The sequence below is a fragment of the Triturus cristatus genome, chromosome 12 (assembly GCF_964204655.1).
Source record: "Triturus cristatus chromosome 12, aTriCri1.1, whole genome shotgun sequence".
In the NCBI taxonomy this organism is placed as follows: domain Eukaryota; kingdom Metazoa; phylum Chordata; class Amphibia; order Caudata; family Salamandridae; genus Triturus; species Triturus cristatus.
In genome coordinates this window covers 22,581,329-22,597,159 of record NC_140595.1, presented here as the reverse complement: position 1 = coordinate 22,597,159, position 15,831 = coordinate 22,581,329, and the positions used below count along the sequence as shown (strand labels likewise).

General features: G+C 43.8%; 1 protein-coding gene across 2 annotated transcripts in view; it reads left to right on the top strand.

Annotated features, from left to right (window-relative positions):
- The window catches only part of ANO8 (anoctamin 8), a 104,466-nt gene extending 88,883 nt beyond the window's left edge, over nt 1-15,583 (top strand). For both annotated transcript variants that reach the window (XM_085639766.1, XM_085639765.1), the window contains 3 exons: nt 542-673; nt 5,156-5,266; nt 9,277-15,583. In XM_085639766.1, the coding sequence (XP_085495892.1) occupies nt 542-673; nt 5,156-5,266; nt 9,277-9,954 (921 nt within the window). In that variant the 3' untranslated portion in view covers nt 9,955-15,583. The remainder of the gene's footprint in view (nt 1-541; nt 674-5,155; nt 5,267-9,276) is intronic.
- The last annotated feature ends 248 nt before the right edge of the window (nt 15,584-15,831 follow it).

The following is a 15,831-nucleotide window of genomic DNA, read 5'->3' as shown; positions in this document are numbered from 1 at the left end:
CTGGATTTGGAACGTTCCTGATGGGAGTTCTTGTTGCTCATTCACACTCTGTGGAGGTTTCCATTCAGAAAAGAACCCTGCGCTTAGCATTATCTCGCCCTAGATTGGCTTAGACGACTGAAGCGGGTGATGTGGTCGAAGCACTGGCTACATCACACTATGTCTATTGCTGAAATGGGCGCATGAGGGCTTTCATCTCTTGATTTGTGCAAGTGGCACACCTGTGCTACTTGCTGGCTTTTCCACTTTTTAAGTGTTTCTACTGACAAGGTTAAATTGAAGTATGTTTGTACGAAGTGCTTTGAGGCTTGAGTGCATAAATTAAAATTAAGGTTAAACAGAAGCTCAGTAGTCTAATATTCATGTCGCACAGATGGAGGCTCGTGTGATATGTCTCAGACAGATGAAAGGCTGAGTCAGGGGTGCCAGGGCTTGTAGGGTTGGCTGGCTGCTCTCTTGTAGGAGTGGTGACTACTCAAATCTCCGACTGCTGTGGTAGCATTTTGAACCCTCACCTTGTTTTCCCGCCTTTCTCTTGCAGAATGTAATGGAGGCCATGGGGGTGATCGCCATCATTGTGAACTGCTACCTGATTGGTCAGTGCGGCCAGCTGCAGCGGCTGTTCCCATGGCTGAGCCCGGAGACCGTGGTCATTCTCATTGTGGTGCTCGAAGTACGTGAAGCCAGGAGTGCGGGAGGTGGAATGGGGGGGCAAACAGCTGGATCCAGGTATTTCGCTCAGGGGTGATGTCGATTGGATCAAAAAGGGAGTAGCCAATTGTTTGCAAACTGTTTACAAATGGATTTCTGTGTCTTCACCTGTAAACAGTGCAACAACGCATGACCAGCATTGGCGTTTTGAGTTTTTAAATAGGTCCCAGAAGAACCCTGTGTAACCCCGCTGACACTGCAACAAAAACGTTGTCTTTGTGCACTCAATCTCCCCTACAAATTCTTGTATTAGATATTTTCCTATCAATGCTGCACAACTGCCTCCAAAGGACACCCCATTGTCAGTATATTTAGCCGCCCAAACCATAACTAACGTGTCAGCCATGCGGTACTCATGACCTCACACATGACATCACTGATATCTCAAATTATGTAAATGATATCACTGGTGACATTCCAAATGAAATTGCTGATGGAATTAATGGTGAGATCACTTATGACCTCATCATTGACATCACTTTGCGAACACATGTAATCTGTGAAACTGAGTGCGTACATGTAGAGCAAGCACTGGTGATGTTTAAACACCACTCTGTATACATCTGTGAGATGCAAAATACCCAACAGGTGTCGTTTAATACCCGGGAAGTGGCTGACTACCCTGAGGAACACAGTGCTTGTATAGTACGTATTATGCACAAAGGCACTTTTTGTACCAAGGAGCAAGAGAGCTGGCTTGGATGGTTTGAAGTCTCTGTGTATTTTTTCTGTAGCTAACCTGAATAATGGTGGCTTGGATGGTCTGGTGAGTGACACTTGTCACCTTTTAAGCCGCGTACAGTGTGTCATGATAGAGGCAAATCCATCTTCTTTTGAAACAATGGCACTTAGTGCACAACGGCAACTCGGAGCATGGGATGTCTGCCGGAAGCATGATTGTCTGCCGAAAGCATGACCTGGACGCAAGACAGAGGGCGTGGAGAGCCACGTGTGACTGGAATCCTACGCGGTCACAGACTCTTCCAGTCGTTGGAAAATGTTTGTGAATGTTATTGTTGAAGCTAATCACGGAGTCTGAAGTACGGATGTGAGTACAAGCTAAAACAGTCTAGGCCATCCATGAAGTCAATGTTGTGTTTATATCAACAACAACAGATTGCACCCATTTTAGTACTCGTGGGTCGTGTGAGAGAGCAAATGCTCTCAAACTGGGCCTTACAAAAAATCTTTCACAAGCATTCATTGATGTTGCATGACATCATTAGTGTTCACAACAATGATGTAATGGATGATGATGTCATTAGTCATGTCATATGTGATGTGGCAGTGTTGTCATCTATGATGACATGTGTAAGGTCATGAGTAGTGCAAGTTTGCCTGTGAGTTATGACTTCCGCTGCATAGTATGTCTAGCTAATTTCATGGGCTTTTATACTTGCTTCTTGATTATAACTTCATGTAAACTGAGTTTTGGGGGAATTTCTGAGATTTTTTTAAACGTACATTAATGTTGTATGAACATATAAAACTTAGCCTTAATGTTTTTTCTGTTTTGTTTTTAAACAATATTCTTCATCCAACACCCGTGTTTTTTAATTCCACTATTCCAAGCGCTAGGTGTGGCCAACTTAAGCAGATGGTAACAAATTAAAAGACAAGAACACAAAAGTACCTCTCTGGTTAACACTTTTGTAGCATGTAACACCTTTTGTAACAGAATTAGTCAACAGCACTACTGAACAGAGTTGCACCCAACCCCAAAAATGCCCTATTGTGAGTAAAGTTCTAGCTTTATTCCAAATTTGGAACAATTTTGTTCAGCAGGGTTTGCATCTGCAGTGAGCAGACATTCATTTGGGTGACTAAATGGTAAATGCAACTTTTGCCCCCAAACACCACCCTATACCTTTGCCCCCCACCACAACATGGATCTGCAGATGCATCATCTGTTTCCAAAGTTGTAAGAAAACCAGAAAAAATACTCCTTTTCAGTGGAAACCTAACAGTAACTGTGCAGCTGATATCACTATCTGTATTTTATATAAACCGCAGTGTAATGGATTAATTATTTGATGCCTTGAAGATTGTTTTTTTATGGCCTCCCTGACAACATGCGCTCATGACGCTGTTGAGTTTGCACAAATATTTTCTCCAGCATGTGCCTTGCAGGGTACGCGTGTTGCCCGGGACAAGTTTTATTCCGCTCCCAATTTTTTGAGAGACTCTTGGGACAATAATCTTTGCGAATCTGGAGCTCAAAACTACATAAATCTTCTGAAAATAAAACCAATGGACTCCCCCAGACAGATCAAAAAGATCTGCAGATCATTTTATTACTAAAGAAAACACAAGGTTGCTCTTCCAGAGAAGTCCTGACCTTATCAGCATCATATAAAATCAACAAGTATGTATTTGTTTATGATGATGCTAATATATAGAGCGCATGGCTGCTTCTAACGAAACGTCCCAGAGCTAGGATTCTGTCATCCGAGGGCTCCCTTAATTAATAAAGGCAGATGAAAAGATGGACCCGTTGCTGATGGAGGTTTTCAGCTGTCTTCTGTAGACTGATTCAGAAGAACTTTTCCATAAACTATGTGGCTGCTGTTCCAAATCTTTAGGGCAAGATCTCTAAAAGAGCAGTCCTCTATTCTTACCTTTTAAATCCTTGGTAGCGCTGGCAGCTGAGAATCGTAAGACCGCAGGGATCCTGAAGGGGTGTTGGGTTTTATTAGTCTTTAGAGATAAAATGGGCCAGTCCTAAAGCGAGACCTGTACGTCCAGCACATGGCTTTCACTTGGATCCACTTCTCAATTGGCAGCCAATTTAGTGCTCTTAAGCCTGACCTGATGGACGAGCGTCTAGGGATGTTTAATAACAGCCAGGCTGCTGAATTTTTAATAATTTTGAGGTGTCTTAGCCATTTCTGAGAGCGGCCCGAAAAGAAAACATGACTGTAGTCCAATTGAGAGGTTACCAAAACCTGAACCACAGTTTTCTGAGGTGAAGAAGGCAGAAAACAGAACACTTTCTTTGAACATCTTAACATCCTGAAAAACTTGGCAGACAGCATTCTGATTTAATCGAATGTATGTCGTTACAACGCACACTTTTACAACGCATGCACTTACAAGGCATTTTTTACAACGCAACATCCACTACAACGCATTCCATTACATCGCATGACACTACAACGCATTTTTAAAAACTACCTTTACAACGCATTCCATTACATCGCATATTACCTTTACAACGCATACCATTACAACGCATAATATTACATTGCATTTAAGGTAAGTATTGGATAGTATAGGGGTAAAAATTACTATTCTTACTCCAGGGGGTGTAACAGTAGGGTAAGTGTTGGATAGTATAGGGGTAAAAATTACTATTCTTACTCCAGGGGGTGCAACAGTAGGGTAAGTGTTGGATAGTATAGGGGTACAAATTATTATTCTTACTCCAGGGGGTGCAACAGTAGGGTAAGTGTTGGATAGTATGGGGGTAAAAATTACTATTCTAACTCCAGGGGGTGCAACAGTAGGGTAAGTGTTGGATAGTATAGGGGTAAAAATTACTATTCTAACTCCAGGGGGTGCAACAGTAGGGTAAGTGTTGGATAGTATGGGGGTAAAAATTACTATTCTAACTCCAGGGGGTGCAACAGTAGGGTAAGTGTTGGATAGTGTAGGGGTTTTAATGTAATATTATGCGTTGTAGTGTCATGCGATGTAATGGAATGCGTTGTAGTGGATGTTGCGTTGGAAAAATTGCATTGTAAGTGTAGTTCGTTGTAATAGTTGCGTTCTAAAGGTTGATCCCCGATTTTAATCATCACGAGTGAGGTTCTGGTCTAGTTATACACCTAAGTTTTTTATTTTGGGCTTTAAATTAGGGAACAGGCCCCCGGAGTTTGGCCATCACGCGATGGATCAACTGTTGGCATGGTTTCTCAATACCATCCCCTCTGTTGCCTTCCCATTAAGCTTCAAACAATTTCTACCCATCCAATTAGCCACCCCAGGTAGACACAAATTCAGCTGAGAGGCGCTCTCGCTGGGCTTTTAAGTATTGTTTTGTCCGCATAGGAAATTTACGTAAATCCAAACACACCTTAAACTGCCCATGAAACATTAGGATGTAATTGTGCTGGCAAGCGGTGGGGACTTCCAAGTGTTAACCCAGGACTACCTAGATTTCTAAAGAGACTAAACATCAGGGACAAATGAATCAGTATGTTTTGGACACCTTTTAAGAGGTTATTTAAACAAAGACCTCGGTTTATAGACTTCATGAAAGTAGGATTCAAGGAATCCGGTTTTGTCTCTTTAAGTTGTAAGTGGGACTTGCGAAAAATGTCACATCAGGTGTCTGAGTCTCACGCGGGCGGTTCTACACTTACAGGCATCTCTGTATCAGGGCTTGGCTTGAAACTGCTATTCCACCAGCCTCACGGGTTCTATGTTTTTCTTGTTGCCGCAGCACTTCGCGATGCTTCTGAAGTACATCATCCATGTCGCCATCCCAGATATCCCCGCGTGGGTAGCGGAAGAAATGGCGAAGCTAGAGTACAAACGCAGAGAGGCTTTTAAGGTAAGTTCCACTCATGAAATCGTATGGGGGAAACAACATTGGGAGCATGTATCGGCACCAGACAGCGTTAAAGCAGTCTCAGAAGCGTGGCATCAGACTTCTCTATACATACATAGCTGCTCGTTAGTCCCATGTTGTTAGGGACCCCTTCTGCAATCCTGGCTTGTTAGAGCTGCTTTCTACAATATAAAAAGTATTCATAGATTTGTGGTTTCCATAGTGCCCAACATGTCAACTCAAATCAACTTCAAAGCACAGTGCAAACAGAAAGAAACAAGCATTGGCATAGCCAATAGGTCTCGCTTTTGGGACCTTCTAAGTATTTAGTTATGCAGCACAATATCCTTGGTGCAACAACATTAACTGTTGCATGGCTAAACACTTATAAGATCCCAAAGGCGAGACCTATTGGCTATGCCAATGCTTGTAAGCCACAGCAGGAAGCGGGGGGGACAGTTGTTGGAAGCAAGTGGGAGCAGGGGAGGAAGCAAGGGGGAAGTAAAATATTAAAAAGAAAAGTCAGAAAGGGAATGGGGAAAACAAGTTGCGTTTGGAAAGGGGTTGGGGTCGTAGAAGCAACAGACAAGAAGGGATTTAGAAGGCATGTGCACGATTGGAGTGCTACAAACAACGAAAATGTTTCTTGAATGAAAGCAGTGGAACAAAACATGTCATCCAATCAAAAGGATGGTAAAGAGGCTTTGCTCTATGAGAGGCACAAGCAAATAAATAGGTAGGTAAGCCATCCAACAAGAAGCAAGACTATGAGTGACAAAGCCACAAATGATAGGTGTGTGTGGGGGGGTGTTAAGTTCACAAATCTCTCTTATGTCCACAAGAAGATTTTGTTTACGTATAGCCAAAAGTTGCCTGGTGTGCAAGACAAATGTGCACCAGGCGAAGAGGTTACTGAACAATAGCATTGTGCAGGAGAGAAAGTGTGTAAAACATTCATTCTACTATAGAACCTTAAATGTCTGGGTGATGGCAAGCAAAATTAGCAAACTTCAGCAGAAGACCTTTGTTTACCAAGTTAACACAAAGGTAAGCCATTCCCATACGAGTTGCGCCTAGCCTTGAGGACAGCTAGTGCGGCCATAAAATAATTTCACCAACAATTTAGGCAAGAATGTGGGTTTCACAGAGCAAAGAGGTTCCAGTACCTGCAGGGGAGACACTGGATCACTCACAAAACAAATTAGAAAGGAAGGAAACAAATTGCCACCAACGTTTGAGAACTTCTTCAAAACTCTCACCGCTCACACTCTAGCCATATCCCTTTTCCAGTGGAAGTGGGAAAAGAACTAGATCGAGATAAGACCAATGGAAGCAGATCTTCAGAAAACACCACAATGTCCTCAAGGAGGTCCAGGGGAATAAATTATTATATACATTATATAGAGGATACTTTTTTAATATGTGCTCTGATTGCTGCTGAATGAACTGCAGGAAACCGGGTACAACCGTATGTAATCTTGTGGGCCTGTCCAGGATTACAATATACTGGAATAAGGCACAGGAGGTATATAGGCATCACAGGATTTAATCTTGGTATATGTGTACTGGTAATCTTATTGGGGGTCCCCTTCAAGTTCTACCCACTACATGGCAATACAAGGAAAACAATTTACTTGCCATTCCTAGTGGCAAAATGCACCACCGTAATGTTCTGGAGTGTGGTAGATAATGGGGAGGACGCATGGGCATACATTATGACTACAAAAGGTTTGTGGGCGAAGTGTGGGGGGGTGGAGCGGGCGTGCTGAGAAGCTGGCATACACACACTTCAGGTAAAGGCTGCACATTCAAAAACAATCTAGCTAGTGATTTTATCAGTATAATCTGCCCCAGGAAACCAAGAGCACCATGGTTTCTAAATACAGAAGAGAACAGAATACGGGCAGCATCAGAAAAGAAAGACAATGACCTTGAACTATGCATATAGATCAGACGGTTGCACCAATGTAAAAATACTGCTGGGACCGCTAACGGGAGATGAAGTTGAAAGGCATCTGGTATGAAGCATGTGAACAGTACTTGATTTTCAGTAATGCTGATGAAAAATAAATACCAGCCAAAAGATGAAAGGTGGGGTGGGCCTTTGTTGTGTAGGAGTAGAGAAAATGTACAGCATGTTTATTTAGACCTATTTTGAAGAGCATAAGAACAAACAATTGAGAAGGATGTGTCGGCAGTCTCAAAAGGAGTAAAGGTCCCCTTGGTCTCATGTGGTAAAGCAGAGTACAGAGCAGACCTGTTTAAGAGCTATACGCTGCTAGTATCAGTAAAATAAGACTTCAAGCCCTTGATGCTCTAAAATGTCGGTGTTTGCATTAAAGACATTCAAATGAACGCTTAAAGCAGAACCCAGAGCAAAAAGCGCATTTGTTTACTTTTACACCAAATCACTCATAGTAGATGCACCAAGCTTCTTCTGAAAAAGTTACTACTGTGTTAAATTACGCTAAGCAGCATACACACCAGCTACAAAATCGTTGGTGGTTAAGAGGTTCAAGCAGCGAGATGACTTTAAAAGTATTAAAAAGTGTTGAGAAGCATCAATTCATTCCACACAGCAGTCCTTTCAAAAACCATATGCAGAGAAAGATAAAAAGGATGTTAAGGCCAACATAATAACTGGGAAAGGGGCACACAAGAACATGCACCATCAATAAACACTGAACAAGGATCAGGAAAATGGACCATAATGCAACAACAAAAAAACACCATTGCTAAATTATGCCTGAAAGCAGAATAAAAGGCTACAAACTCAATGAAAGGAAAGTGCCTCCTAATTGGCTCTCTAAACACTCTTAACCTACTGACCAGCTTAAGTCGGGGCTCAAAGGGAGCGAGTGGGTGAGAAGTGGGGTGTAAACTTTAATTAAAAAAATTATTTATTAATAAGTAGTCACCGGTCTAGACCTGCAACCTCCATAAAATAAACACCAATGTGTAAAAAAAAATTAATTCATATGCTATGAAAGGCTTTGCAGTACTGGGGAAGAAATATTCCCTTTTCCATTTACACAGTCTAAGTGGATTGGAGAAGAGTGGTAGGGACTGGTCTTCACTACGGGCCTATTTAACGAGTTTCTAAAAGTAGTTAAAGACAACAGGATCTGGGTGCGAAAACCATTGGGAATGAGTGTGTCTGCCCACAGAGTTAGACTTTCTGGGTGTCCCCACAATTCTATTGGCCTAGCCCCTAGGGCACCCAGGTTCCCGACCCGATCCTCCATTTCTGGCTGCATAAAATCCACAACACTTGCAAAACATCCAAGTGGTGAGTTCCATCTTTGAGCCCAATTGTCTGCAGAATCTGAGTTTGATTCGAAATCAGCCATTTCTGCTAGAAGGTAACATGCGTTACATGGCAAAGTGTACCTTAGCTGCACAATGTTTCCTGAATCTGGCTATGTTTATATGTACAGTGCTCTAGTCTCCTCTATCGTGGCTCAGGTAAACCCGTGTGGAGTCAATGCTTCGCCTTGGTCTTCATGTAAACTGAGAACGAGGTCCTCTCTGTTGTTCCTCTCCATTGTCTTGCTTTCTGTCTTCTTGCTTGATATGAATCCTCACTGGGGGTCTTGGAGTGGCATGTTTTCGTCCCCGTATTCCCACAGCTGCCGAAGAACTACCCTAACTGGTGGCTCGGGGGAGATTCATGATAATAATGTCATTAGGTGGATCAGCCAACAGTTTCTCCTGGAGCCTGGTCACTATAGCTTGTTCGGAGCTTCTTTAGGCACGGTTGTCATCACTAGTGATTCATCAACAAGGTCTGCGATCTCGAAAGACAGGTGTTTAGGTGAGTATATTCATGGAGGATGGACAGTGCCTTTGCAGTAGCTTCAAGTCTTTGACGTTGTCTGAATGTCTACTATTCACTGTGATATCTCGAAAAGAAGGTACAAATGGAGCTCACTAAGTATGGTGGATGTTTGGGGTGAGAGGTTTATCTTGGGTTATTTATGTCTAACCACCATTTTAATCTGGTCTCCCTCTAGAAACATGAGCGGCAGGCGCAGCACCATTACCAGCAGCAACAGCGGCGAAAGCGGGAAGAGGAAGAGCGCCAGCGACACGCGGAGTACCATGCGAGGAAAGAGCGGGAGTCCAGCAGGGACGAGGGGAAGGCCGATGGCCCAGGACCTGGCCCGACCCATGAAAAGAGCCACTCTAAGTCCAAAGGAAGTGGTGGTGGGTCCCATGGCTCGGACAAACCCAAGCGGCCCACATCACTGCTCGCAGGCAACAATGTGATGAAGCTGAAGCAGATCATACCGTTGCAGAGCAAGTTCTTGTCGGGCAGCGGCACCTCCACGGCAGGTGGCGTGACAACTGTCAAGTCACCACAGTCTCCAACCAGCAATGAGACAAAGCTGCCGGGGTTCTTGAGTTTCAAGTTTTTAAAATCACCAGAGACTAAAAAGGAAGCGACAGAGAAGGTCCAGTCGCCCACCAAGCCATTCAATCCAGGGAAACTTTTCAATTTTGGGGGCAAATCGGAAGCCAATAGCAACGGAGCTGGGACCGCAATCTCTACCCAGCCACGACCCAGCTCTTCTACAGACAGTGCTGATAGAGTGCCCGGTAAATCACACCTCAATGGGGTATCGGAGGAGAATTACTCCGAGGACACAGAAATCAAATGTGAAGTGGAAAACGTAGGCCATAAACTTTAGAGAGAAGGAACAGTGGGGGGAAAACGGGGGTTTCGATGGAACTGTTCTATCTGTTCTTCAAACAGAATAACACGTTTCATATGCCGCACAGTTTTGTGTCGCTCACAATCAACCAATCACAGTTACCACCACTGGAATTTCAGGTGTGGGTGGTGCAGGTGAAGACCGCGACCTTGTCAGGACTGGCTCATGTGACGAGGCCCCTGTATGGCTTCAGTGCTGGGCTATTTCTTTCTAAAGTGGCTGCTCCCAGGACTGCAGAGGGCAAGGGAGCATCCGCTTGCTGAGGGGGAAGGATGAGCAATGGTTTTGGAAGAGTAAAAGTGATTCTTGTCTGTATGAGGTGCAGTGTGGGACTCCTTCGACTACAACGTGGAAGGTGATCTGCATGTCGGACAGGAGGTGCATTGACTGAACCGCTTCTTTGTGGTTTTGGGGCTGAAATAGCCGTGGGGGCATTGGCCAAGCTGTTGGGGAGGACATAAGTGTTTTCCTTTCATTGGATTCTGCAGATGAAGGGTTTCGAAAGGAATGTATCGCAGTGACCGTTTTCAAACTGGTGGCACTGCCTCTGTAGAGAATGTATCCTGGTCCGGCCCACTGTGCTGCCAGCAGTGAAAGATGCGTATCAGTTGAGTTGTGCAAAGAAACTAAACATCTTCAGGTCTAAGGAGACACTTGTGATGAAATTGAAGTTCTACCGGTCACAAATGGCATGTGTGTCTGTGATGTAGCCAAAGATATGCAAGTCTAAAGTGGGGTGTGTATGATGAGTCGAAGTTCTGTAGGTCAAAGGTGGCATGCGCGTGATGGAACCAGAGATCCCCACTTTGAAGCGGGCATGTGTGATGGAGCTGGTGCTTTGTAAGTTAACGTGTGTGTGTGTGTGTTTGTGACATGGGGCTGAAGTTCTTTAGACTGATGGTGGCTATTCTGTTGAAGTTCTGTAGACAGATGGTGGCACATCTATTGAAGTTCTCTGGTTCCGGCATCCACAGACCCAAAGCGATGCACACTGACTGAAGCAAGCACAGCCATCAAGGAAAATGGATGTGCTCTGACTGAGCTTAATCTGAGAAGGAGTTAATCTTGGCATGAAAACTAGATGTCCCTGGTGTAGCAGGTTGAGGTTTTCAGCTTTGGAGGTGCACGGCTATAAGTGGTGGCACAGTGACAACGGGAGGTCAGTTCTGTGGTGAGCTAAGGGAAGGATAACATGGATAAAGCCAGTGATGGCTGTTTATTGAAAGGTCTGTGTTTGGCGCCTGGAACTGAGTTTTTGAAGGTGCACTCCTGGTTGCAGCTCCAGCCTTGATCATTAAGATGATATTGCAAATGGTGTCTGAGGTGCGTTGCTTAGCCTTGCATTAGACCTTCTGCTGGGATAGTAAAGATTTCTATCCCTTTGATGTAAGGTGGATTTCAGGGCTGAGAAAAGAGGGGAAGAGGTCGGCCAAATGGACAAACGTTAATCAGCTCAGCCTTTTACTAGGGCTTCGTGGGCAATATTTATTTGACTCACTATCCTTGCACCACTAGCGTCGCTGCAGATCCGTGGACCCTGACATACATGGGTCTGTGGCAAAAACGTTTGTGGAACAAGGAAGCGGCTGTAGAAAACTAACAGCAGGGTTCAGTAGTGAATTGACCCACTCCAACATAAAAAAGCAATTCCATGATGAGCAGTGCTGCCTTGTGGTATCCAAGCGCTGGTGAGGCCCAGAGGAGAAACTGTGAAATTTAAGACTGTGCGGTAACTGCACAGTCGGCATGGTGCCACTTTGCCGGATGAGAAGAAGCATTAGCATAGGTAGATTTCCCATCACCAAGTAGGCGTAACTGAAAGCTTTTCCTCTTACACATGCCATGTTGACATACGTGCTGTGTTATTTGCACTATTGTGCATCATGGACTGAACAGCCAATGTCCCAACCATGACTGAACGTCTCCCTTTCTATCCCTCTGCCGTTTAAATCTCTGACCAATCCTAGCAGACTCTATCGGAGGCTGCACAACACCAGCCTTTGGCCATGATCGAAGAAATCTTGGTTGGTGTTAGTAATATCAGCTCAGTGCACGGTCATAAGCACTCCGGGAATTACAATCCGAAGCCTGTACACGGCACAGCCTGTTGAGAATGCTGGTCACTGGCCAAAGGTGAACCGATGTCTTTGAATCGAGTAGATCTGTCGTCTTGAGATTTCCAGGTCGGTCATCCCTTCCTTCGAGACCAGCCTAAAACTCCAATGCAGCAGATGCTCCTGTCATTTAAGTCGAAAAACACAAATCAGTTTAAGTGGGTCATGGAGGAAGCCGTTTATTCAACAGGGTTGGGTTTTGTGCTTCGGTAGCGGAGAAATCCCTGCACATTTCAGTTCCTATGCAGATCACTTTCCAGCCGCCACATGTCGTGGGTAGATCCCTGCACTTAAACACAGCAATCGGGCTCTTATCCCCCTCGCCGCCTCCGTTAGAACTTCTGCTTGGTGAACAGATCCGGACACGTTCGGAACAACATATTTCCATGCATGGGTGACACTTTTTTGCACTAATCAACTTGAATTCCATTCTTCTGCAGATGGCTTGAGGCAGAGAGCGGGTCCTGGTGCCTCCTCCGCGTGGGAAGCGTTAAAGTGTATGCAATGGTTGGCTTCTGGTTCAGGCGCTATGGAACCACAAATTTGGTTTACGGTTTGCTTTTTGTTTCTCTTTGCAAGTGGGAAGAATGAGTTGGAAAAATCTACCAAATGATTTGGTGATGGCAATAAGACAAAGCACCGCCAACTTCGTGCGCATGTAGATTTTGGTGGACCTGAAACCACATCATATGTCTGTTTTTGCTACCAAAACTCCCAGAAGGTTTTGATGGGTAGACTGGAATCTTTTAATACTGGGTAATGAGTCTTTCTTTCTGGTGTGTGTCCATTGGAATGCTTTTTCGTGACGGAGACGTCATCTCGAAAGCATCTCTGCAGAGACCTCAAGGGTAATTTATAGTAGCAATATAACTTATTTTAAAGTGAGGAATAACATGTCCTTGCAGAGGAATGAAATGGGTGGAAAAATTGCTGCACCAAAGTACAGCTCATATTATAGAAAAACATAAAAATAGCAAGCCGTTGAGAAGTCCTACTTCGGATATAGATTACATGTAATAGGTTGGTGTATCCATTCGGATGGGACAAGTCCTCAATTTGGGCAGAGATCTTTGGGACCCATGGCTTCAGCCGGCGATGTTCTGCCAATGAGGGCCCCTCTTTTCAAAAGGCACCTTGGAAGTAATGGTCGTTATACTTTATAGCATTCTGCTTAATATGTTTACATTGCGTTATTTTAAAAAGCAATTTTTTTTACAAGTATGAACTGGCAGGTGAACGCTGCAAGATATGGGCCTCTCTGTTGACAAAGGAGGTCTCCCAGTGTTCGGTTTCTACCAATGGGGTAGACAAAAAGTGACAAGTTTGTAAGTGCAGGAAAACACAGCATTGTAAAATGAAACAAATGGGATATTTTTTTTATTTTATTTTAAGTCAACTGGATATGTAGCTTCAAGAGCATAGCCCACTTCCTTGGAAATGACCGAACACCACGTGTTCCACATATGCAAGCATTTTGTAATTGTTTTTAACTGCCGCCTGCAAAAGATGTTTTCTTCATGTGAACAACACAACCACCAGCACACAACATTTATAGATTCTGGTATGGGCCGAGGTATCACTTAAATCTGGGCAGAAATTTGTAATTTTAAAATTGCGAAGGAGTTGAATGGCGATATCAGGGTCTGGGCCATGTTTGTGAGGCTGCCGTATTGTTTCTGTGTCCAACCCCCATTGGGATGGGGGGAGAGGGAGTCAAAATAAGTGCCCTTGTCCTGTCTTTGTCTACTGCGCCTTGCACATGCTTAGGGTCATATTTTCATTTTATGTTTACATATAACTCCTTAAAGTGATCCATCTTTTAATTAATACGAAGAATGCGTTTTTTCACCCTCTGCCATTGAGTTTTATTCAGTTTCAGTTTTTTAGATCCTTCGAGAGCTCAACTGCATTGATATAATCTTGGGGTCACCTCAACCCCTAGCCCTACCCTTGCTACCCCTGGTCTAGGGAGGCATGAAAGCAATTGTGGAATAAAATATAAACATGGCTGTTTCTGGCAGGTCTGCTGTCTGTTGTTCCCCTTCCTCAAGCCATGCAGCACCAGATAGGTTATTGAAGGTCATTGGGTGTGTGGCGACACCAACGACCATGACCAATGGCCTGTAGTCCTCAGCAGTGCACTGTCTCGACAGAGCAGCAAGCCCGCCACCTTAAAATCGAGACCATGGGCTGTGGCTCAAGGGCAAATAGGCCGATCACACTGCCCATGGCCAGCATGCGTAGACTTTAAATGGCTGGCTTTGCATCCCCGTGGTTGCCTGTTAGCAGCATTCATTTCAAAAGTTTCCTTACGCCACTTGATAAACCGATTATGGTAATTATGTATCTGGAAGGCAGGGACCACCTTTTGCATATCAGTAGCTGAACGCTGCATGGCATACCTCCCCCATTGGTTATGGTTTGGGCATATTTACTACTTGTCTTGAAACTCAATGCTCTTTTTGTGGGGTTTTTTTATCTCAAGGAGTCCTCAGTTATTCCAAAATATGATTTAATAGTTCTTGTTCCAACAAGCAAGATCAAGAGATGAACTCATTTATCCCAAAAGTCTGCTTGATAAATGTTCTAGTTCAGAAGCTCCAGCATTCATTCTATTAAAAAGACCACCCTGCCTTCCGGTGTCCTATAGATGCACTGTGGACCCCGTTACATGCTGTTGGGGGGAAAAACTGAACCACAAACTTTTGATGGGCTGGAGTTTGTGATCAACAAGATCACAGAGAACCAAATGGCTTTTCACTGGTGAAGCACATTCAATACCGTCTGTGGTTAGAGGAGGTGGTGTGAAGAAGGAATGCTTCCATCATTAATGATAAATCGCTTTCATTTCTTTAAAGATCTAGTCCCTAAATTAAATCAATTAATGATCTTTAGATTTAGTGTTCATCCAGCGATGATGGATTTATCTCATCAGGTGAAAAATGTGTGTCTTATGCTAAATCTTAGGAGAGAAAAGAAAATAGCTCAGCCAGTTCCAATTTATAATTTGCCAACCAAGGTGGTCAACACATGCAAAATTGTGGCAGTTCCTGAAAATGTCTAGGGAAGGATTCTCCGGCATTTCCAGTAACTAAATATGACTCATTGTTTCAAAAGAGGTGGCTGGGACAGCCCTTTGCAGAGCCCAAGAACCTTGCCTGCTACCTTTGGTTTTCAGCCTTTTAACCCATCGGCCTTATAGCACCAGAGCCTGTTTGTCTTGTTGAGATGTTTCCAGCTATCATCTTCTGTTCCACCTAAAAAGGGCAGGATATGTCTGTTGTTTCATGAAGTGGGTGAGCAGTGCCCACCCGCTTTCATCCAATAGGGCCCGTTCAGTCACTTGTTTACTCATCCATACAGCATTAAAGGGCCAATGTTTATCGTTCATCTCTACCCACTAACTGTATAAATGTGGTTCTGTAATGTCTGTCTAATTGCAGGTAACAATTCCTGTACAAAGGACAATTTATGGGGCTGTGGTTTTGATTAAGGAGAAAAAAGTAAAAACAAAAAAAAAACCAGGGAGGGGGAATAATTTATTTCTTGTTAATTTATTTTCTCATATTTTTGTAAAATCTGCAATAAAAGTATATTTCAAGAAGCCTTGTATCCTCTGTTTTTTACAAATGGCGCAAAGGAGGAATGGACGGAAAGTGATGCATGTTTTAGATGGTACCTGAGGTTCATGTTCATGCTGTGCTGGTGTTTTCTTGTCTTTCCATCCAAAGTCAATAAC